Consider the following 24,508-nt stretch of genomic DNA (forward strand, 5'->3'; position numbering starts at 1 on the left):
TTATAATTCTTTACTTAATTAATGACTTTAAACTAATAGCGATTGAATTTTTAACTTTTACAATTTAGTCCTTTTGTTTAATTAACTATTGAAATGATAAAATTTTCCAACGGAACTTTAATACCACCTTAATTACACTCTATAAATATTCATGAAAATATTTACAACTCATTTTATAAAAATGAGGTCCCGAAACCTCAATTTCTAAAACCACTTGACATCAAGGTCATACCACTTGAACTTAATAAATCGCTTATAAAACAAAAATCACTATATCAAAAACCTTTTCAAAGTCACAATTAACTCATAAATATTAAATAAAACATTTACGAACTTACTCGTTGGATTTGGTGGCCCCGAAACTACTATTTCTGACACCACTAAAAAACGGGCTGTTACACCATGCTCTCATTGCAAGAAGACAAATCATCTGAAGAGGTATTGTTGGTTCGTGCCAGATATTCGATGTAGAAGTTGTAAAAAATTTCTCATATCGAGAAAGTATGCAAAACCAAGGCGTAAGCAACAATAATAGCAAGAAGAGAACCATATTCAAGCTTAGGTTGCTAATGATAACCAAGCTCGGAGGAGCATCTCATTCGTCTCTTGTTTTGTTTTAAGCAACAAAGTTAATAAAATTTGGTTGATTAATAGTGGCTACACAAACCACATGACTTCGGATGAAAGCATCTTCAAGCAGATTGATGTAAGTGCATTTCAAAAGTCAAAATTGAAATGGCCTAGTTATTGAAGCTAAAGGAAAAGAGATGTGCTAATCAAGATTCCAACATGTACTAAAGTAATTACAAATGTGCTTTTAGTTCTTGAGTTATACCATAATCTTCTAAAATTGGTCAATTGATTAAAAAGAAATACACGGTTGTTTTCAAAGATAAATGTTACATTATATTTGATTTATTGGGGCAAATAGTTGTGATAATCTTAATGAATAATTGAAGCCTTGTGCTGGATTGGAACTTTGTGGCCTCGAGATTCTATACTAGTTCAGGGGATAAGTCACATAGTTAGCACAAAAGACAGGGACATGTGAACTATAAGTCCCTTAGTCAAGTGTGCAAGTTAAAGTTGGTTGAGAAGATGACTAAAGTTGAAAATGAAGGCTTTGATGACCTTCTTATTAAAGGCACCAAGCCTATTATTGAAACTTATCATAGATGTGACTTAACAGAGTTAGAGCTTGCAATTTTTTGAAGAAGTTGCACAAGAAATAAATTTGGTACTTGTAGCATGGAAGCCAATGAGGAGTGATAGAAATTAGCCATTCATGTAGCAGTTCTCTCACTTGACGAGATGCAAAAGTGCAAGCCAAAAGTTCAAGCCAAATGGGGGATAGATCAAACAACAAGCACCTATGGTGCAACATATGACAAAAAGTCAAAGTACTCGCAAACATGGCAAACAATCTAACAACAAGCTATCCTGCGATAAGTAGAACTGTGAGCTATAAGCCACAGATAAGATGAAAATTTTTTTTATGCACGCTACTCGTAATGAGTGTGTGTTTGTTTTTTAGTGCGTTTTGGATAAAACCAAATCTTAGTTGTTAATATTGGTGATGTATATAGGTGTTGAATGACATATTTAGTTAATTTATTTTGTGTACAATCAATGTTTTCAAGTTTCAAGATTGTTTTAGTGGGATTAGTTGAGTTTTGTTGAGAAAAACTTTTATATATTGTATAATTTGTATTTGAAAATGATGATGAAATATAGCAAATCGAATTGGATTGCTAATTTTCTCTGCTTTGCTCTCTTCCTTTGCTCAAAAACCCAACAAAATCATCTCCATAGATATAGTGTTGAGGAGGTCAAGGTATACTATTTGCCTATAAATCGTGTTTGCTTCCTAATAAGGATGTCTAATCATGTTCTCAATTCTGATCACCTCCTAGTGCGATTGCAGTTAATAGCACTTCTTACAAGACACCATAGGAAGAAATTACCCAAGTTTGATGATGTTTCTTTTAATGAGTTAGGAGAAAAGGTATCTTATTCTATATGCTTGGTGATCATTGTTCATGTGGTTTTGAAAGAGTTCAATATGATCTTTCGTGCTTTATTCCAGGCAGAGTAGAAATTCAAAGTTCTTTGTGCAATTATACGTAAGGGTGTTCAATCGGTTAACTGACCCGAACTACCATTAACTAACCCTTTTAAACCCTTAACCGTTAACCAAACTAAATTTTTTTCAAAAAAATTAATCGAACCGAACTTTTTCAATTAATTTGGTCGGTTAACCGAATTAACCGAAATTTATATGTTTTTTTTTGCTTTTGGTTAAAATAATTATAAAACATATAAAAAAATTAACCGACTTAACTGACAGATTAATTTATATTTCCAAAAAATTAATCGAACCGACCGAATACTTATATATTATAATATTATTTATTAAATTCAGTTAACCGACCGATTTGAATCAATTAACGTTAATCGAACTTCAAAAAATTATTAATCGACCTCGACCAAATTAATTGATTAATCGATCGATTAATCAATTCGGTATGTTAATCGAATAAATTCGGTTTTAACACACCCCTAATTATACGTTTATCTATTGTGTTACATTGGAATGGATACATAAAATATAGAGAAATAGATTTTCACATTCTCATGAAAGTTTCAAGTCGGTAAAGTCTACAAATTTGATGTGGAAATTAAATGTGTTCTCTTTTACTTTTGTAGTTCATGTAGCATTTTCTTTGCTAACAATGGAATGTAATGTCTATAATGAGTCTTTTCTATGTCTTTCAAAACTCTAATGCATCATGTTCTAATCCTAGTAACACATCATACTAATTATGCATATAGCAATATGCTTTTCTAACTCGTATTCCCATTAAACTATGGAAGGTAAATATATCAATTTCTCTTATTTTGATATTTGAATATTACAAGGATGATTAATTCCATATTATTTAATGTTTCCATTGGGATGGAAACATCAGTTTTAAGTTCCCAAAAACTGTAAACTACTTGAAAAATGTTCTCAATCTATGTAAATCCAATGCTAGATATCCGTGACAATCTTCATTGCGTTGGTACTATAGAATCAACTTTTCGTTTTACGATTCTAGGAGCCCTATGGAGTAGGAGCTCTTATTATCATACCCTGATGATCAAATCTAGATTTTCAAAAGGGAAAGAAGATCAAGTACCACAATTCTGGGTGTGTTAGAATCCTAAAACAAAACCTGATATAAACTTAAAATTGTAAACTAGGATCTATCATGTCAAATCATCAAGAACAAAACTAAATGCGAAAGTGTAGTTGAATTCATCGATTTCTTGAAATCTAAGGATCTTGGGGTTTTGATCTTCCAAATTAGCACACAAGAAATTTAGAGAAGGTGGTTATCTCTTTTATGAAGATGGGATGTTAGAAAAGTTATCTTATGTGTAATTTTGGGACCATAACCCTAATATATAACTTTTGCACATTAACCCTAATTTCTAATCAGCCCATCATTAATTAGAAATTAGTTACTATAGTATCTACACATATCTAACCCATACTTTATTTAATAATTAAAGCCCAATAAAACTTAACTAAATTAGATCACTTTTAATTTGGGCTAACCTATTATGATAGTAAATAATAACATGTAATTACCCTTATTATATTTATGTTGTTCATATTTTCCAACAATCTCCCACTTGGACCACATATATTAATTACTCTATAATTACATGACATTATATAACCTTATGAGCTCAAAACTTTACTATCATATCCAAAAGGTATTATGAACAATCTCGTCTGTAATACCCGAAAATTATTACAAGAAGAAAGTAGGTATCCTTGATATAGTAAAATAAGGAAATAAAGTGACAAAAGGAACTTTTGAGTTATGGCAACATTGGGAAGTATATTATGACATATTAATTCAAGAAAGGATTAAATCACAAAATTGAGAAAAGTTTTGTTGACCAAGAGTAAATACTCAAAATTTGAGGGGGTAAAGTGTAAATATGAAAAAGTTGAAGGACTAATAGTGAAAATATTTTAAGGGTGGAATAATCTAGAAACTAAGGAAAATGGATGAATTAGGACCAAATTGAAAAGGTGAAGAATTTTAAGGGACTAAATTGTAATTTTACCAAATTAAGTTTATGCGAGTTCGCCTACGAAGCTAGATGCCGAATCCATGGAGTTGCCTTCGGGGCCAATCATTCGAGCACGTGCCAAGAGGTTTCAAGATGCTATAGCAAGCTACATTGCTCGAGTGTGGAGTGACGAGTTGGCCGAATATAAAATGCCCAGCTCAACTAACTTGATTCGCACCTTCCTACAAGCTGATTTTAGCTCGTGTCAGCTCATTTCAGCTCAATTCTAAGACTTAGCTAGCTCAATGAGCTGATTGCATTTATTTTGAATAAATTAAATTAGTTGTGTTAGTTTAAATCACTCAAATCATTTAATTAAATAAATGTGTTTTAATCGACATTTTCATTTAGCTTATTAAATGTGTCTTATATTAGTACATGTCTTTAATATGTCTTTGTTAAGTCATAAATTAAATATGTGTAATTTAATTACAAAGTTTTAATGTGTCTAGAAAATTAAGACAAATTTATTAGTTGTCGCTAATTAATTTGTCTTAGCCAAATTAATGTGCGTAATTTTAATATGTCCAATTCTTGATTTCATGATTATTAAACATGTCTTAATCGCATTTATTTCGTATTTTTTCAGATGAATCAGCTAGCTTAATGTCAAAGGAAGCTAATAAAGAAGGAGCATGTATTTGGGCACATGCATGGACGGCATTTAAAGTGCAGCTGCCTTATGCTTTCAGCTGACTTTTCGTGCAGTTCAATGGACTTTCAGCTGTTGTTTTGAGCTTCTCCAAGGGTCAATTTCGTGGAGAGCAATGGCCAAAGATTGCCTCATAAATTCTAGCAGCTAATTCAATTGGAGGTTGCTCATATTCAGCCAAAGGAGCATGATTTTTCAAGCTGTCCATTTCTCTTCTCCAAAGCAGCAATTATGCACCTTAAAAAGCATTAGTTGAATGTGAATTTTCACCATTAAGGGGCTAGCTGAACCATCTCTTCTAGAATGCTAATATTCAGATTTTTATTTCATGAATGTATCTAGGAAATTTCTAGGAAGTTTCCTAAAGAAACTTAAGGCATAAGAATCTGACTAAATAGGCTATTCGGCTGCATTAGTTCAGCTATAAATAGACCATGTAATTCACATTTGAAGGTTAATGAACAATTTTAGAACTTTGTTAATTTGTGAGGTTGTTTTCAACTCTCGTTTTTCTCCAAAGACTTGTGAGACTTATCAAACATCTTTGTGGCGTCAAACCTATCTTTGTTTCTATCCGAACTTATCACTTTAAACCCAAAAGTGTGGCGTTCGAATTCATACTGAGGTTCCTATCATCTTTGATAGCGAGTCGAAGTTTCTAGTCATTTATCATATACCTCCATTAACACCTTACCAACCTAAGCATTCTCATAAGTTACGGGTTAACACACTTCTATTGTGTTAGTTCGGCTTTTGAATCCTTATCCAAATTGCATCTATTGTTTTCTGATTCGTTTCTTAAACTATCAAACCCTTTTTGAGCCTAAATACCCCTTTCCTTTTTAAACCTATTTTGAAAGCCTTCAACTTACTCCTTATTCACGATCGGGCAAATCCTACGACTCAATTCATTAAACGAGGTGAGTGCGTATCATAAGTGATGACTCAAGGATGGAATTTTAAAAGATTATAAAGGGCAAAATGGTCAATTAGAAGAGAGATAAATCTATAAGGCAATGATGATGTTGGTGATATTTTAGATTAGTTAATTAAATAAATATTAGTTTATTAATATTTTAATTTGATTTTTAAATGATATTTTATTATTTTATTATTAATTTATTTAGTATATATATATGTGTGTGGAAAGAAAGATAAAAAAAAGCCACCATCCCACCATCTTTCCATGCATTTCACGTTAGAAGGGAAGAGAAGAAAGAAAGTTTTGCTTTCTTTACAATTTGGTTCTTCTACTAAAAATTTATCATTTTCACCTAGAAATCAAAAGAATTTCCATATCCCTCAAGAGAGAAAGATAACTAGGAGACTATGGGGAGCTAAAATGTCAAGTTAGATTTAAGAAATAGAAGCTGGAGGAGAGAGAAAATCAAGTTAAAGGTTAAAACCAATAGGACAAGGTAAGAACATCAAGATTCCAATATATTTTTAAGTTTGATATTATTGAAAAAGCATGAAAATGATGTTATAATAGAGTTTTCTTATATAAGGTCTTATGTTCTTGATATATTAGTGAAGGGAAATAAGTGAAAGTGATGGGAAATATTATAGAGAAAGGGAATAAGGGAGTTATAAACTTAATAATCAACATCTTGCACTAAAATAGTTTTAAACAGCAGCAGTAGGTTAATTTTGAAAAATCACCAAAATATTGAAAATCAAATTAGAGGATGAGAAAATATGGAATTAAATATTATTGAGTCTAGTTTCTTATAGAAGAAACGGTGCAAGTAATAGAATTATAAATCATGAGATATAATAAATTTTGTGAGACAAGGTCAGAATGAATTTGGGTTCCCCTGTTCTGACTTTGGAAAATCATAAAAAATTGGATAAAAATAATTAGGGGTTTAAATTTATATTTTTAAATCCTCAATGAGTCTATTTTCAATAGAAACAAACGGTAACATCATTAGAATCACATACGAGGAGATAATTAATTTTTAGTGAAGAAGGGTCGGAACTGTCAGACAGCAGAACAGAGGTGACTTTAAAGAATAAATTGTACTTATTAGCTAAACCAAAATTCTGAAATTTTTATGGTAAGAAGATATATGAGTCTAGTTTCATATAAAATTTATGGATCTCAATTTTGAGTTTTTATCTTAAAATATAATTAATTTAGTGACTATGACTCAAGTAAACAACTTGTTATGAGTAAACAAGTAAATAATGGTATTATATATATCAAGGATGTGGAATGGAGTGGAGGAGGAAAATATATGTAAATATTAAGCTAATATGAGTTTATCTTAAAATAGCTAATTTACATGTTATAGGTTCAAGGACTAAATTGAATAAAAGTAAATTTTAAGGTAATTTTGTAAAATGTCAAAATGATCAAATTGCATGAAATGAATTGTTCTATTATTTAATTTAATAAATTGAATGAAATATTAACTTAGATCAAGATCGGGTAGAAAATCGAGGGAAATGGAAAATTACCAAAACGCCCATATATCTTGGTATTTCTGCAAATTAACCTGGTAAGTTCGTATGAACTATATTCTATACAATTTTGATTAAAGTGAATGTTATTTGGTGATGAATAATATATATGTATATGTGTTAGTATTGAACTGAATTTAGAAAATTGAATGGAATAAGAAATATGTGTTAGTATTGAATTGAAATTTGATTCGTGAATGAAAAAGTGAATTTGATATTGAAAGTAACTCTTGGAATGAATGTGAAATTGAATTGAGAATTGAAAACCCTATTAACTAGTCGGGCTGAGTCGGATATAGTTGGCATGCCATAAGATTGGAAGAGTACGGGAATTTATCGGCTTTGCCGATCAGGCACTTTATGTGTCGTACATCAGGCACTTTATGTGTCGTATCTTAGGCACTTTATGTGTCGTACATCAGGCACTTTATGTGTCGTATTTCAGGCACCTCGTGTGTCGTATTTCAGGCACCTTGTGTGTCATATCAGGCACTTATGTGTCATATACTGATCAGGTACTATGTACCGTTTTAGGCATAATGTGTCGTACTGGTGTGTTTGGTTGAATTCACGATTCGCCAAAGCCCGAGTCATTAATAGGGTAATTAAATGAAAAGTTAAATTGAACAAAATAAACAGTTGAGCCATTGAAAGGAAACGCAATTGTGGAACATAATTTAAAAATGTGAATTGAATATGAAAATGTGAATAGAAAGCATGAACTAATTGTTCATGAGATAAATAAAGGCTCAACGTAATAGTATATCATATTAACAAATGAAAGCCAAATTGAATTATAAATATTGAGAAATGAATTATTATTGGAAATATATTATTGAATTTAATACTCAATTTGGTTTGAACGCGGGATTGAGTACAATCGTTCTGTGGCAGAGGATGAATTGATGGATAAGACTATAACTGGGTTATGGCACTATGAACGTAAAACCATGGTCAGACCATAATAGTGTTGATATGTGCAAGACCATAGTTTGACTATGGCACCAAAGAACGAAGTACTCATATCCGTAAATCGTTCTTCGATACAGAAAGAAACGGTAAAAGACTTATGTGGTTGAATTGAAAGGTATATAGATTATTATTGGTATTGATCTGAAATAAATGTAACCATTGATATTTAAATGATATAACGGGTAAAGTTCTGAAGTGAGATAATATGAGTTTGAAATGAATTATTACCGGTATGTACGCGAAATTCATGAAAATGATGGTACATGAAATATCGAAATAATGAAATGAATTATATATGCCTATGAAGAAACGACAAGAGAACAATATGTATCATGACATGTAAATGTATGATTATCTTTAATAAGTTGATACAAGAAAATTATGCATGATGAGTTTATATGTAATGTGTGCAAGTACACTAACTAGTGTTGTTGCTTGATGCTTAGGCAAGTGCCAAGCTATTGGTTGAATGATATTATGATTATTTATATAATGCATTGAATTGGAAAGTATTTAAGTGAAAATATGTTAGCGCTTACTAAAAAGTGGTAAGGTTTAGATTATGCAATTTCTTATGAAATGACTTATTATCTGATCAATTCGAAAAAAGACTTTGGTTAAATGTATTAGCTTGTGACAGTGGTAGAATGATATGTTATGACTTGTGTGTCACGCATATGGAATAAGCATGGAAAGTAAAGAAATGCAAATGAAAATAAAAAATTTATGAATAGTTAAAGTTATATAAAATCCTACTAAGCTTGGGATAATATGTTTAAGTGATACTATGGATTTATTCACCTTGTGAGTTGATGAATATAGCTTCATGAGTATTATGGTATTAATATCGGATTATTCTTGATATGTATAGATTTCATATTTTAAATGAACTAATATGATTAAAGACTACACGAGCTTACTAAGCATTCGTTACTTACGTATTTGTTTATTTTTATTTACCCTGCAGATTATTGGAAGCTCGATTGGGTTGGAAGCTTGTCGGAGATATATCACACTATCCATTAGTTATATCGGTATGTTTGAATGATTGGATTTTGGATATAGTGGCATGAATAGGTATTTTGTTTAATAATGACCTATTTCCATTCACACGAGGAGAGACACGGGCATGTGTCTCCTACTTCTAAGAAAAAAATTGAAAAGTTGAGAAATGGCCGTATTTAATTTGTAAACTCCGGTAATGCTCCGTAACCCTGTTCCGGCGACGGATTCGGGTTAAGGGTGTTACACGTCCATTAATTATGTTAACATAGAACCAATGCAACTTTCATTACATATATCGTAACTAAATCCATCTTTGATCACGTATATTAACACAACCAAATGACATAGATCAAGTATGGATATGTAGCATAGAAATTTGCATGCAATATGATCTAAAAATGTCTATTTTCAACTGGTCCTCCTTAAACCCTAGTGAGATCAAATCTTACCAAAATCAGAGTGTGAATAAACCAAATAAACTTTATTTTTGTAGAAAATAAACTTAATATGCATAAACTGAAATAATTGAAAATGTGTCTATAATATAAAAGCATTAAAAAGTACAAACTCCCACTAGGACCAAATATTTTCAAATGACATTACACCCATATGAGCAGTGTGCTCATGAAAAAACCTTGGGTGGTAGTTCCTTAATAAGCAAATCCACAATCATGGAGTTTGTCCCAATATGCTTTATAGGCACCTAACCACTTTGATCTTTTACTTTAACAACTAGGAACTTAAAGTCTATGCGTTTTGACTTTGATGTGCTCCTGTTGTTATTGGAATAAATGACTACCAATTATTGTCACAATTTGCACCCTAGTGACAAAAATTTTGCATCAATATTCCATCAGAATTGGAGTCTGTATACTTGATTATCTCTAACTTATCAGACCTCCGATATGTGAGCATGTAATATTTTGTTCTCTGAAGATTGAAGATGGTAGAAGTAGTTGAAGCTTGAAGATGATAAAATGGTGGAAACTTTGTACAATGAAGCAATCAATTTTTTTGGGGTGTTTGGTTGATGAGAAAATATAATAAAATTTGGTAAATTCAACACTATTATATTGACAATTGGGGTAAAATAAATAGAGGTCTACGTAGCAAGTTGTGATTGGTTGAATTTTTTTTTCTAATGGGACTAACAGTTGGGGTAAAATGGGTAACGGTTAAATAGTTTAGGTACCAGTTCTAACAAAAAAAAATTTAGATACCAATTTAAAAAAACAAAACTAGTATAATTAAGGTACTATTTTATTATTTAAGCCAAAACTATTTCAACAAATCAAAGACTCAATCCTCTTTACTTAATTCACCTTGCCGTTAATCCAAAAGTGAATTATCCCCTTCGTTAACAATTCTCTTCTTTTAACTCCATTGACCATTAAACCTAGGTAATGAATCTATAATATGTTGACGTATTAAAGCTTCACATTTATTCTTTCATTTTTCTAATAAAAATTATTAAGAAATTATTTATGGTGGTGTTTGAAAAATCATCTAATAATTAGATTTGTGTATAATTTCTTGTAATTATATATGAGCGGCATGTTTGGATAACCATTGTAATTGATTGGCCCCATTAGATTGGGTGTAATTGGAGTGCCTCAATTACACTTTCCAATTCTTAGGGGAGAATGAGAATCAGAATAATTAGCTGAGTAATTACACACAAATCCAATTATCTTATGGCTTTTTAAACACTCATACATTATTTAACTCTAAGAAATTATATTTTACACAAATTATAAAAATTATATTATAAGCATAAACACGTGGGAGTGTTTGGGATAGTTATGGCTAAAAATTTCTAAAATTGTATTATAAATATTAAAATTTATATTATAAAAATAATTCATGTTGATTTTATAAAGTTATAATAAAAATTATATTATTCAAATCGTAAAAGATTTCTAAAGTTATGGTTAAAAAGTATATTATAAAAATAATTTACATGTTATAAAAAGTGTTACAATATACTTATTTATATGTTTATTTTTCTTGTTATTTTTATTAGTAAACGTATTATCGACTACTTTTTAGACTAACATATTATATATGATTATTTGATTTTAATTTTGTTACTTATTTTAAAAAAATTTACCGTACTTATAATTTTATAAAAAATATAAAAACAAAGAAAATTTGAAGGAAAATATTAAAAACTATTAAAATAAAAAAATATAAATGTCAAGAAAATAAAAATTTTGCACACTAACCATTGATAATAATACAACTATTAAAAATTATAAAAGAGTTTATTTGATCGCTGAAGTTATCTGTTGTGCTTATCCACCGTAGACCTTCTTAAAGCTTACACCCTTCAGTTTATCGTCGATGATAGGGGAGTGCTTTGATATGCAAACTAAGGTGGGAAAATGGGTTGAGAGGATAAGTGTCATTCCTGATATAAAATTGTAGATATTTGTATTATATTTATTATATTTTTGTTATTTATATAATTTTTTTTGCAATTTTCTATACTTTAGACTTTTTTCATTTTCTATATATTTTTTTATTTTCTTAATTTTTAATTTTTTTTACAATTTTTATGATTTGAAATAAAAAAATATTGACTTTTTCCACGTGACATACTCTTAATGTGTCACGTGGTGAAAATAACCCAAAAAATGAGAAAAAAAAATGGTAGTCATTACTCTTTAACGGTTGAACGTTAATTTTAATGACCAAATGGTTTAATTGATAAAAAATCTAACAGTAAATGGTTCAATTGGGTGCATTTGTTTTGTTTAGAGACCTTTTTTTTTAATTCAAGGGTTTTTGGAATTTCAACCTTAAATAAACAGATTAGTTATTATATACTAGATTTATGGTACATTCATGATGTGGGTGAAAAAATATAACAAATATATTTATTAAAATTCACATAAAACTCAATTGATGCTTTGGTTGCAAAAGTGAAGTTAATTATTTATCATGCATGGTATTATGAAGTCAAATCTCGATCAAATTTTTATTGATTTATTATATAAAAATAAAAAAAGACCCTCATAAAATATAATTTAATTTGTATGTGAGGGTATTTTTTAGTAATTTTATAATTGAGTTGATATTCATTGACCCGACATCAACTAAATAAAACTATATTTGGTAGAAGTACTATTTTTACACGTGTTTTAGTACATGAGTTAGTAATAAACTAATTCATTTGAACTCTCAAATTTCTCTTTGTAGAAATCTCTCACTCTTTTGTATCCCTATACTAATCAAATCGAAACTCATATTGATTAATTTTATTTGAAAAATGATAAAGTTCATAACGAACTTAAAATCATCGTATATCAAAATGATCGTATTATTACTCCGATCAAGAAAATTCACATTCAAAAAAAGGGGGAAATTTTTTGGTTTTATGGTAAAAAATTCATTCATCTCAGTTATTTTTCAAGAAAAAAAAGAAGAAAACAAGAGGTCTGTTGAATTTCAAATAGTTAGTTTCACCAATAAGATACGAAGACTTACTTTACATTTGGAATTGCACAAAAAAGACTATTTATCTCAAAGAGGTCACGTAAAATTTTAGGAAAACGTCAATCATCGCTTTCTTATTTATCAAAGACAAATAAAATACGTTATAAAGAATTAATTGGTAAGTTGGATATTCGAGAATCAAAAAATCGTTAATTTGAAAATTTTGAATGAAAACTTTTCGCTTATTTTGAAAAAATCTTATTTTTACAAGAGTTATTACTTGTCTTTCTAATTTCAAGTTTAAATTTATACTAACAATTCTTTATTTTACTTCTAACTATTGTAATACATGGGTAATAAATAAGTTTTTCTTCATGCTATTACTTAAAGTAACCAAATGAGGCATTAAGGTTAAAATATGTCATAAGTCCATGTACTCTTCAGAATTTAGAATTTAGTCCATATACTTTTATCTTTAGGAATTTAATCTTACATTTTAGATTTCAAATTTCAAGTCCAACTATTAACACTATTAAAATTATTTTGTTAATTTAAGGTTAGTTACAACATCGTATTTTTAGGTACATGATTATCAAGTGAGTTTTTTAAAATGTCATATCAACAAATTTAACAACAAATTAGCAAGGTTAATAATTGAACTTAAAATTTAAAATTTAAAAATAAAAATTAAATCCATACAAATAAAAATATAAAAAAACTAAATTTAAAATTTGTGAAAAGTACATAGATTATGAAATATTTTAACCAACACTTAAAAAAGAAGTATTAGATTTCTTTGCTGCAATTGTTAATATTAGTACTCTATTATCATCCATTGCCTTTATTGGCTATAGACCTATTCATGAGTCAAACTATTCACCCAAATTCAAAGACTTACCTGAATTTTGAGTAGATTTGGACACAAATATTAGACTTAAAAAATGGGTTCGGGTAAAAAAATTAAACCCGTTTAAAATATGAGCCGAGCTTAGACTTGAACATTTAAGGCCTGAGCCCGATTCGATTTTAAATTAATAATGTTTTATGTTATGTTATTTTTATATATTATGTAATTTATAACATATAAAAATTAAATCTATATACTATCATATAAACTTAAAAATTTTTAAGGTGACTGTATATAAAATTTTAATAAATAAAAATATATAAAATTATTAAATATTAAATTAAAAATATAAATATATATTTAAAATTTTTAAAAATCAATATGGGTGGGCCTAATGGACTTGAGTTAGCCATTTACAAATATAGATGAACTTGAGCAAATTTTTAAGCTTATATTTTGGGTTACGTCGGGCGAACAAATATAAAGTATGTTAATATTATACATAAACTCGACTCAAACCCAACTCGATCCGACCCATAAACACTTCTAATTAGGGGTGTTCACATTTCAGTTAAAATTGAATTAATCTGCTGAACCAATCTAATTCGGTTAATGATTTTTTAAAAATTCAGTTTTTGGTTTATTTAGTTTGAAACCAGTTAATTAATCGGAATATTTGTTGTTTTCAAGACTTATGTAGTCTTCCTAATGTCTTATTTGTTGTTTTCAGTTTCATTTAAAGTTTTTTGAACTATTAAATAAAAGAAAATGAACATTAGTAATGTATTTTTATATTTTATATATTTATTTTAACAAAAGATAAAATATATAAATTTCGATTAATTCAGTTAACCTACTGAATTAATCGAAATATTCGTTCGATTAATGTATTTGAAAAATTTCGATTCAATTAACGATTAAAATTTTTTACATTTCAAATAATTTAATTAATAGTAATTTGATTAGAGTATTAACCAGACCCACCATTTCAAATTAACGTTATTCAGCCATGAAAATTTTTCTTTTCTGGAATGCATCCATGAATTTTATTGCGACTAGAAGTGGTTCTTCGGCTTACCCGTATTCGTTACTGTAATTTTTTTAATTGAAAATACTTTTTTGAATTTAATAAAAAATATTCTCAATCTCTTTCCGTAATGGAATCGTCTTAGAATGTGTCAAAAAATGGAAAGATGGGAGAATCCAGTGGGCCATATTGGGCTTTCTTATCTTAAGCATTGTATCTGTGTATATATTTGAGCACTTTAAAATCTAAATATATTTTTGGTTAAAAAAGAAAAGAAAATAAAAGAAAATGTTTACCAGTGTAGTAGGTATTTAGATTTCTCAGAGAAACGAATGCGAATGATACAAAAATTTCATTACTCCAAACAAGAAAAAAGTTGGTTAGTTTCTCCTTATTCATTTGTATTTTCTGTTAAATTATACTGTCAAAGTTGCATCTTCTCGCATTAAATAGAGTGTTTGGCTCTCGGGAAAACGAAGGAAAACATGAAATTTCTTAATCTTATTTTGCAATTCTTAATCTTTTTCTAATCTTGCTTCAATTTTCAGGTTCTTATTAGTCCAATCCTGAATCATTTGAGATTTTTCATGCTATTTCTATTCGGAAACTTCCAAGGCCAATGACTTTGAATTGTTTTGCTTAAGTTCTAAACGAGTAATTTACGAATTTGTTTTAATATGCTTCTGTCTTTTACTTATGTTTTATCTTCTTTTCTTTTTTTTTTTAAGTTTTCGAGTAAACTGTCAATTGCTTTGTATTTTTTGGTAGGATCTCGCCAATGTTTGTTCAATTCTTTTTGTAGAATTTCTAGTTTTGTACTTTTCTGTTTGGATGTTGAGAATCTGGAGGGAAAAATAAGAGAAAAAAAAAGTTGAAAAGGAATAAACTTGGCAACTAACGCTTGCTTGAGTTGTTGTTCGCTTCCGTAGCACTGGATTTTGTATTTGAGTTGTTTTAATATTTCCTTTCGAATAGGGAGGTTGATTTTTAGGATTAATCGTTCATCAAGGTGTATTCTTATTGCTGCTGCTATGAATTTGGCCTATAAAAAGCTAAAATTCCCGAATGGTACATCAGACATAACATCTGACGTTTATATGCAATGTTTGGGCTAATGTTTCTTTTTCTTTTTCTTTTTTTTTAAATCTCACTTCAGTACCCTTGGATGTGCCTTTTTGAAATGGGGTTTGAGGAAAAAGCTATAAAGCTGCAAGTTAAAGAGGAGAAAGCTTGCGAAACGAAAAAAATTTGTCTGCATGCTTTTACTGATCTGACCTATGTTGCTCCAATTGTATTCTTATACCTTCTTAAAGAATGTTATGTTCATGGTAAAGTTTTGCTTTCTTTCATTGCTAAGAATTGAGTTAAAATTTAGTGGTTTTCCCTGCCTTTTTCTCGTTCAATCTGATTCTAAGGAATAATGTGACAGGAAACTTGAAGGCAACTAAAAAGTTTCGAGCTCTTCAACAAGAAGTCCACCAAGTTCTATGCAATTCTCCCCAACCAGGACCAGCTACTTTTGTTGCTTATTGTCTGTATATCCTGCCCATATTTGGATCTTACTGTGAAGGCTTCAGTCATTTGATTGTATCTGCTTTTCATCGTTTTCTAAAGACAGCAGCCACCACTGGAGATTCTTTGGAAGCAAAAATTATAGCTGTGCAATTATTTCTTGATATTGTTGAGGGTTCTATTGACCATGATGAGAGGATTGCTGTGAAGATACTTGAAGTTTTTGATATCAAGTTGACAGATATCGAGAAAGTTGCATCCCAATCAAAGGCCAAGAATGACCGTTGGTTTCACAATGTAAAGGCATTTCTTGAGCAGTATATATTTGGATTCATAGAATCAGAGTCATATATGACAGCTGTGAATCTGTTGGAACACTTCTCTATCCGTCAATCTGGGGAATCTTTTCTTGTCAAAATGATAGAAAAGAAACAATTCAGAGCAGCAGAGAAGTGGGCAACATTTATGGGGAAGCCAATGTTATTCATGCTCGTCCAGGAGTATGTTGACAGGAATAAACTAAAGAATGCTTATTTGATTGTAAAGAAGAACAATCTCCAGCAAGAATTTCCAGATGTGCATCACAAATACAAAGAAAGGTACTTGAAAATATCATACTCCCCATACTGGCAATATGCTTGGCTCACCTGTGATCCCTGAAAAGGCTTGGAGTAGAGATTTTAAAAACAGTAAATATGACACTACTATTTTACCATATTGTAGTGCATTAAAAAAATTAGCAGAAAAAGCATGCTGGGATGTTGCAGAGGCAAAGGCAAATGGTGATAGGCAATTAGTTGACTATCTGGTAAGTAAATTTTTAAATTCATGAAATGATTTTCCCAAGTCTATCAAAATATGAAATGGAGTTTTAGAGTCTTTGCCAACTCATTTGTTTTTCTCAAATTTCTCATGTTTCTATATCTTGTTGATTTTGAATACTCCATGGATAATAAAAAATTGCTTTCTGGATGTTAGGTTTATCTGGCCATGGAAGCTGGTTACTTGGAGAAGGTTGATGAACTTTGTAATCGATATTCCCTTGAAGGTTTTCCAAAAGCACAAGGTATTGTCACTGAAGCGCCTTTTTTGGAAATAAAGGAACAAGATGTATAGATTATGAATGTCTACCTATAGTTATTATGATTTGGATCGTATGTGAATCTACAATCAAGACTGTATAATAAAAGCATATAATTCTCAAATTTGCATGCCTTCTTATCGTGTTGAGGGTGATACTGTACATTGTTTGACATTTCTATTGACACAGTTGAAAACCACTAATACCAACTATACTGCTTGGTGTTTACTCAGGTTTTCTATAGCATTTGTAGATCTAAATAGATATTTTAGACTTTGATGATTAGGCTAAAGGCAGACTCTCATGCTACTAGTTATGATTTTCTTCAGAACATGAAGCAATTTTTTTGCAGCATTGCTTTTTAAATCTCAATGAATTGGGAGTAGAAGACATAATTTGGGTGGACGAGCTTAATGGTCTTGGTAAGGCAACATGCCACATTGAGGGATCCAAAGTTGTGGGCCTTGACTGTGAATGGAAACCCAATTATGTAAAAGGTAGCAAACCAAACAAGGTAAGCATGGTATCACCTTTTTCCATTTCTTTTAGTTTGCGATCTCTCTTAATTGATATAGATTAGGTCCTGGAATTATTTTTGCTTAGAAAAAAAGTTTAGATGAGTGTTAATCCTCTTTTTTTATAATTTAGTTCATTATGGAATTACCAACAGGCTTGTTTAGGATTGCATTGCCAAATCATAAGTGAATAAATTTGTTGGCATTTTTTGTTTATCCATTTTGATTTATGACTGATCAAATAAGCAATAAATCTGTGTTTCCATGTATCAGGTTTCTATCATGCAAATAGCTTCTAATAAGAAGGTTTTCATCCTTGACTTGATAAAATTATATAATGACGTGCCTGATGTTTTAGACAACTGCCTAACTCACATCTTGCGGTCCCCAAGAATTCTAAAACTCGGTATGGGAGAATCTGCCTTTTCCAAAAGAGGGAAATCTTCTCCCAATATATGGATCTCACTTTTCTAGTTATATTGTCTCATATATTTTAAAGCATCCTGATATATACACTTATGTTTGTATTCTTGATTGTATGGTTTGAAAACGAAGGCAGCCAGTTTTAAACAAAGCATCTCATGGTTATTCCAACACTACTGAGTTTGCTTTTAAACACCCTGCACACATTGTAGGTTATAATTTTCATTGTGATGTAAAGCAACTAGCTCAATCATATGGAGATTTAGAGTGTTTCAAGTGTTATAATATGCTATTGGACATCCAGAATATGTTCGAAGATCCCCGAGGTGGCCTCTCTGGTCTTGCAGAGGTAAGCTAAACTTGAAGTCCGAGTTTTATGCTTTTTATCCTTCCAAGTTCCTTTTCAATTACAACTCCGTTTCCTTTCATTCTTTAGTTTCCCACAAATTGATGTTTCACAATTCCTCTATCAGAAGATATTGGGAGCCGGCTTAAACAAAACTAGACGGAATAGCAACTGGGAACAAAGACCATTGAGTCAGAATCAGGTATATATCCATAATTGTTTGCTGCTTACAGAATAGCATCTATATTTACATTCCAAAATCTTTTTGAACTTTTTTTCAGCTTGAGTATGCTGCTCTAGATGCCGCTGTTCTTATTCAAATATTCTACCGTGTTTGTGACCATTCTCATACTGCTGATGCATTAGATGGGCATAACAAAATCGAGTGGAAGTCTTATATTGTAAGTACATGGTAATGCTCTTATATTGAACAGGCGAAGGTTAATACCATCTGGGTCTTATTCAGGATTATTTTGCAGGTTTCTCACATGGATAATCCAAGAAAGTCCAGAAAGGAATCTAGACTTAGAAAAGAACCAGAACCGGAAGTCAAGGAGGACGAGGCATGAGAAATCAAGTTTCCGCAGCAACCACATTACAACAAGGTCATAGATTGTTTCAACTTTATGGTAGTTCTAATTACTCGAGTTTATGATTCTCAACATTCTGGATATTGACATAGAGAAAGAATAATGTTAAGTCGATTCTCAAGCAGTTGATTTGCTATCTAGCTTTTATCTAGCACAACAATAGTGTGAAGTTAGGTTTTGTCAGAAACATTTTATGGCGGAGACAAATCTTACTTGAACACTTTAGGGAGCCCTTTGAAGGAAAAGCCTGTAAATATGATTCAAATCTCGGGATTTGCTGACTAGCATAAGGCATAAATGTTGGTGTACATTGTTTGATGTGGTAGGTCGGAATTTGAATCTCGTATCTTTTGAATAAAACCTGGTGCATTAAGTTTTGAGTTGTAAGTAAACATATGTTGATAGCTATTAGCTTGTAAACCATAAGAGAGAGAGAGTTAAGGTTTAAAATCTGTATATATGTAGGGGTGTTTAATCGGTTAACCGATCCGAACTACCATTAACTGAATTAACCGACTTTTTAAAACCCTTAATCATTAACCGAACCAAATTTTTTTCAAAAAAATTAACCGAACCAAACTTTATCAGTTAATCCGGTTGGTTAACCGAATTAACCAAAATTTGTATGTTTTTTTTTTATTTTTGGTTAAAACAAGTATAAAACATATCAAAAATTAACCGACTTAATCGACCGATTAATTTATATTTCTAAAAAATTAACAGAACCGATCGAATACTTATATATTATAATATTATTTATTAAATTTAGTTAATTCGGTTAATCGATCGATTTTGAATTTAATTAACCGTTAACTGAACTTTCAAAAAATTATTAATCGACTTTCGACCGAATGACCGATTAATCGAATTCGGTCGGTTAACTGAATTAATTCGATTTTACTTGAAAGTTGCACACCCCTATATATATATATATATGAGTATTTATGATATGACTTTTTTTTGGGGTACTTTACATGTATGATATGACTTTGAAGGTACAAAGACTTTTGATGAGTACTTTTGTTTTTTTGGAGTAATATAAAACCAAATAAAACAAAAGGTTTAGATAGAATTCATATTCAAAAAGCCTCTAACGGTATCCTCTTTTAGTGCTGCTTGAATCTCCACAGGTGGCTCGCTAAACATATACAATTCTTCAACCTTCGTTAAAGTCATCCGTCACTTAATTATTCTCTCTTGACAAAATTTATTGAATTTTTTTAATCAATGATGAACACACTCCTGACTGTCTATTCAAGGTGAATAATTTTAGAACAACTAATGTGGTTAAATTAATAGGAGAAAGATTATTATATAATTTAACATTGATATGTCAACTACCGGATAATATAATCATGTCTTGGACACCACTGGGCGTTTGCTTAAGGTTGTAAAAATCATCTCTATTTACTAACTAAATTGACAAAAAATTATAAATGTTGAGGGTTAAAATAGTTATTTTACTTTTGACATTGTTAACTTTAACGATAAAATTAGATGGAGGGACTAAGACTTTTAAATAAAAAATTATAGGGACTTAAATATTAAAATTAAAATATAGGGATTAAATTTTAAATGCTAATTTAGATGAAAATCTTTACTATTTCAGTATAGATTTGTAGAACTTTTAAAATAATTTTTATAATTATTTTAAATATTTTTCATGATTTGTTTATTTTAATAATTATTTATAATCTAACTTTTTATAATTTACAATTTGGAATTTGTAATAATTTTATAATTATTTTACATTTTAATAAATTTTAAATTTTTTATTTTAGATAATATTTTATGATTTTTTTGTAGTAAAGTAGGCTGATTTATATTAATTCACTACTAATGAAAGGGAAGCTGAGAGGCCTCCAGAAGAGTGACAAACAATCAATAACAGCTGTCCTGCATCAAAGCGCGCATAGAAAAATAAAGCAACAAAAACCAAACAAAACAAAGAAGAAAAGTAAATGAAACGCCAAACGAAATAAGTAGTGGCTCTTCATTGTCCCAAATAAGCCAAGGTGTTCCCTTTTAGATCTGCAACTGCGCTCACAAAAAGGAGATAACAGAGCTTTGAACAGATTTTTGGAGATTCAACCGAACCTTCTCCAAAGTTCAAAACTAACTCGTCATTTATCTTGAGACTTGCGTACTAATCCATCCTTTCTCACCGCCGTCGAAACCAGATCCAGACATCCGTAGCCCGATTCCGCATCCCTTTCCTCCGTCCTTCGATAGCTAGAACATGCGCCGCTTCATTCCCCTCCCGAGGCACAAAAGTGTAGGTAATCTCTTCAAAGATCCTCGCTAACTGTTGGATGTGGTAAATGATCGGTCTAATAATTGATTTACCCGCCTCACCATTACTAATGTTTTTTATAACAGACAGTGCATCCCCTTCCACCACCAACCGCTGGAAGCCCATCGTATGCGCAAATACCAACGCCCTCTCACAAGCCCGAGCCTCTGCCACAAAAGGGTCAGCAACGCCATTTAAGAGATAAGTTTCCGCTCTAACAACTTCACCTTTATGGTTCCTAGCTAGTACTGCTGTTATGGCCAATCATTTATCTTGCACAAAGGATGCATCGAAATTAATCTTGATAAATCCATTGTCCGGTGGTCTCCAAATTTCCTTACCTGCAGATCCCGTAACAGGCCTGATATTCTCACTATTGAGGCTTAGTTCTCGTTCAAAACCGCTAATAAAACCCAATATTTCCTGCCTCAAAAATTTGACTCCTTCATGCACTAACTTATTTCTGCAGTACCAGAGACTCCATAACGAAATAGCAATAATCTTTTTATGACGATCGTCTGCTTCCGAAAATGCCCTAACAAAACGTTCTTTGTGGTCAAGTGAGCTTTCAAAAGGAGGAACCTGCACCATTAACGCATTCCAAATATCCTGCAAAATATCACAAGTCCACAAAAGATGTTCAGAATTCTCCAACTCTGTCTTACACAAGGACACACATGACTTCGCACAAGGTTAAATCGCATGATTTTCATAGTGAGGCACCAGATTATGAAACAGCTGCAAACATGTATTTTAATTTTTCTAGGAATATTTAAATTCCACAGCCCCATATAGAATTTTTTGTATTCCTCAAATTTAGGGGATAAGTTAGCTCTATTTTGTAATAACTCTGTAAAAAGGGCCCTGTAGCCACTCTTGACCGTGTATTCACCCGAACCTTCATACTTCCAGACCCTCACATCTTCCGGTCTACTCTCAGAAATAGGGATAGAGAGAATTCTTTTTACGGTTTCGCCATCGAACAAATTATGGATAACCTCCCTGTTCCAGGTATTGCCTTCAATAAGGTGATTTACCATTGTCCAATATGTACTAATATTTTGACCTTGAATTCTATTGTTTTCCTTACCAGGTAACCAGGGATCGTTCCATAGGTTAATGCAACCACCATCCCCTACCCACCACATCATCCCTTCTCGGATCACTTCACGAGCACTACAGATACTTCTCCAGGTAAATGAGGGGTAAGAGCCAACTTTAGCTGATAAAATATCTGAATAAGGAAAATAATATTTTATAAATTTTTAATAATCACATTTAAAATGATTCTAGATAAATTAATGTCCAAATTCAAATGAACTTAACATTTATTTGTCTAGCTTCTTTCTTAACGTATATTTTTCTAAAAAAATCATTTATTTTAAGATTTTTTTTTAATTTTCTAAATACATGTTGACATTGTCATTGTACAACCCATTTTGCCCGGGCCCAGGCAAGCAAAAAAAAATACCAGTCCATTACAATTAAATAACCAATAGACCCAAAATGGCCCAATAATAAAAAACCCTAACAGCCCAAAATGGCCCAAATTTAAACTATATTAGCAAAAAAAAAAACAGGAAAAGAAACCCTAGCCGCGGCTCCTCCTAGCCTCTGCCACCACCCACTCTTCTGCAACCTCACTACCTGCCCTCTGTCGCCGCCGCAACTGCCATCAACCACTTCCATCAACTACCTGCAAAGACAGACAACAACATGCAAGAGAAACAATAGAAAAATAGGGAAGAGGGAGTTGTAAATGGCTATAAAAGCCATCTAAACCGATTGTAAAAGGGAGGATTTTTTGGCCTGAAATAAAAAAAAAGATTTAAGCACAAAAACAGAAAAAAAAAACAAAGTAGATCGGAAAAATAGAAACGTGCAAAAGGTCTTTTTTATTTTCTTTATTTTCGTTCTTTAAAACTGTTTATATTCAAGTTTTTTATTTCCCTTTGTTTTAAAAAAAACTAAAAATATAAATATGTATCAAAATATTAAAAAAGAAAAAGAAAAAACTTACCTTTTAATTTTCCGGCAACCGTGGACGGGCGGCACCGTCGCCGGTAACCGGCGGCGGCGGCTCTTCTTGCCGGATTCTGGTAGTACTCAGAGAAGAAATGGAGAGAGAAGTTTTTTTTTAAAAAAACAGCTGCACAAATGAATTTTTTTCTCTAAATTTTTACTTTTATAAGCCCTCAAAACGACATCATTTTGAGACTGGCTTCATATGCCCAAAACGACGTCGTTTTGCTCTAACCCGCAACCCGACCCAATTCGACCCGGAGGGTCCGCGTGTTTTCGATTTTTGGGATATTTTCGTTTACGGTCCTTCCGATTTTGCAACATGTTGCGATTGGATCCTTTTTCTTTCTTTTCTTTTATTTTAATTTAACCCGCATAGTTATAATTCTGTTTCAATTTAGTCCCACGCAAAGTGATGCGTTTTGGAGGGTGGGATATTTACTATATTGGTCCCTCTATTTTATTATCGCACTCAATATAGTCCTTTCTTTTAATTATTTTCGAATCCGCCCCATATTTTTCGTTTTTAATTCAATTTAGCCCTTTTTTGTTATTTTGGTTATTTTCTTATTAAAATTAATAAATTTGACATTATTATTATTATTATTATTATTATTATTTATTATTTTTATTTTCCTTTTATTTATTCGTATTAACATATTAATTAGTTTTGTATTATTTTAGCTTTTTAATTATATATATATGCTTTTTCTTTGTGTATATAGTTCTCTTATTATATCATTTTATTATTTATTATTTATTATTTATGTCCTTTTATACCTTCAAAGTATTACTATTACTATATTTTATTTATATTTACTTATTTATATTTTTCTTATTATATATTATTATATAATTATTTATATATTTTTTCTTTCCTTTTTAAAACTTTAGATTATTTGTTATTCTATTATTAATATTATTATTATTTACTTATTTATATCTTTTCTTTCATTTTAAACTTTGTTATATATATATACATACATAGATTTTTACTTTTACAATTTTATTTATTTTTGTGTTGTTATTATTGCTTTATCTTATATTTATTTATGTGTTCATCATTATTTTTATGAAATGTTAGCCCTAGTTGTCTATTATTTCATGTATAATTGTTTTGTCATCTTTTATTTATTTATTTATTTATCATTTTGTTGTGGTTATTCGTGTTATGTTTACATCGTCGTATTT

General features: G+C 30.6%; 1 protein-coding gene across 9 annotated transcripts; it reads left to right on the top strand.

The window, feature by feature from the left end:
* The first annotated feature begins 14,779 nt into the window (after positions 1 to 14,779).
* Positions 14,780 to 19,394, top strand: LOC105782767 (uncharacterized). 9 transcript variants are annotated; one of them, XM_012607737.2, is made up of 11 exons: positions 14,780 to 14,914; positions 15,692 to 15,863; positions 15,965 to 16,646; positions 16,771 to 16,855; positions 17,026 to 17,113; positions 17,458 to 17,642; positions 17,917 to 18,049; positions 18,279 to 18,415; positions 18,540 to 18,614; positions 18,694 to 18,813; positions 18,892 to 19,394. In XM_012607737.2, the coding sequence occupies exons 2-11, from the start codon at positions 15,701 to 15,703 to the stop codon at positions 18,979 to 18,981; spliced, it is 1,758 nt and encodes a 585-aa protein (XP_012463191.1). In that variant the 5' UTR covers positions 14,780 to 14,914; positions 15,692 to 15,700; the 3' UTR covers positions 18,982 to 19,394. The 9 variants fall into 9 exon arrangements, 7 of the variants coding, with proteins under 7 accessions (XP_012463191.1, XP_052482667.1, XP_052482668.1 ...); XM_052626707.1 differs by having other exon boundaries at positions 18,543 to 18,614; XM_052626708.1 differs by having other exon boundaries at positions 17,515 to 17,642.
* The last annotated feature ends 5,114 nt before the right edge of the window (positions 19,395 to 24,508 follow it).

This window comes from Gossypium raimondii, chromosome 13, assembly GCF_025698545.1.
Source record: "Gossypium raimondii isolate GPD5lz chromosome 13, ASM2569854v1, whole genome shotgun sequence".
NCBI lineage: Eukaryota > Viridiplantae > Streptophyta > Magnoliopsida > Malvales > Malvaceae > Gossypium > Gossypium raimondii.

What these genes read in the sequence shown, in the direction of transcription:
- LOC105782767 (XM_012607737.2), top strand. Translation starts at nt 15,701, where the DNA reads ATGTGCCTTTTTGAAATGGGGTTTGAGGAAAAAGCTATAAAGCTGCAA. An exon ending in TAAAGAATGTTATGTTCATG is followed by an intron (nt 15,864 to 15,964) that starts GTAAAGTTTTGC and finishes ATAATGTGACAG; the next exon opens with GAAACTTGAAGGCAACTAAA. An exon ending in AGGTTTTCCAAAAGCACAAG is followed by an intron (nt 17,114 to 17,457) that starts GTATTGTCACTG and finishes GATTTTCTTCAG; the next exon opens with AACATGAAGCAATTTTTTTG.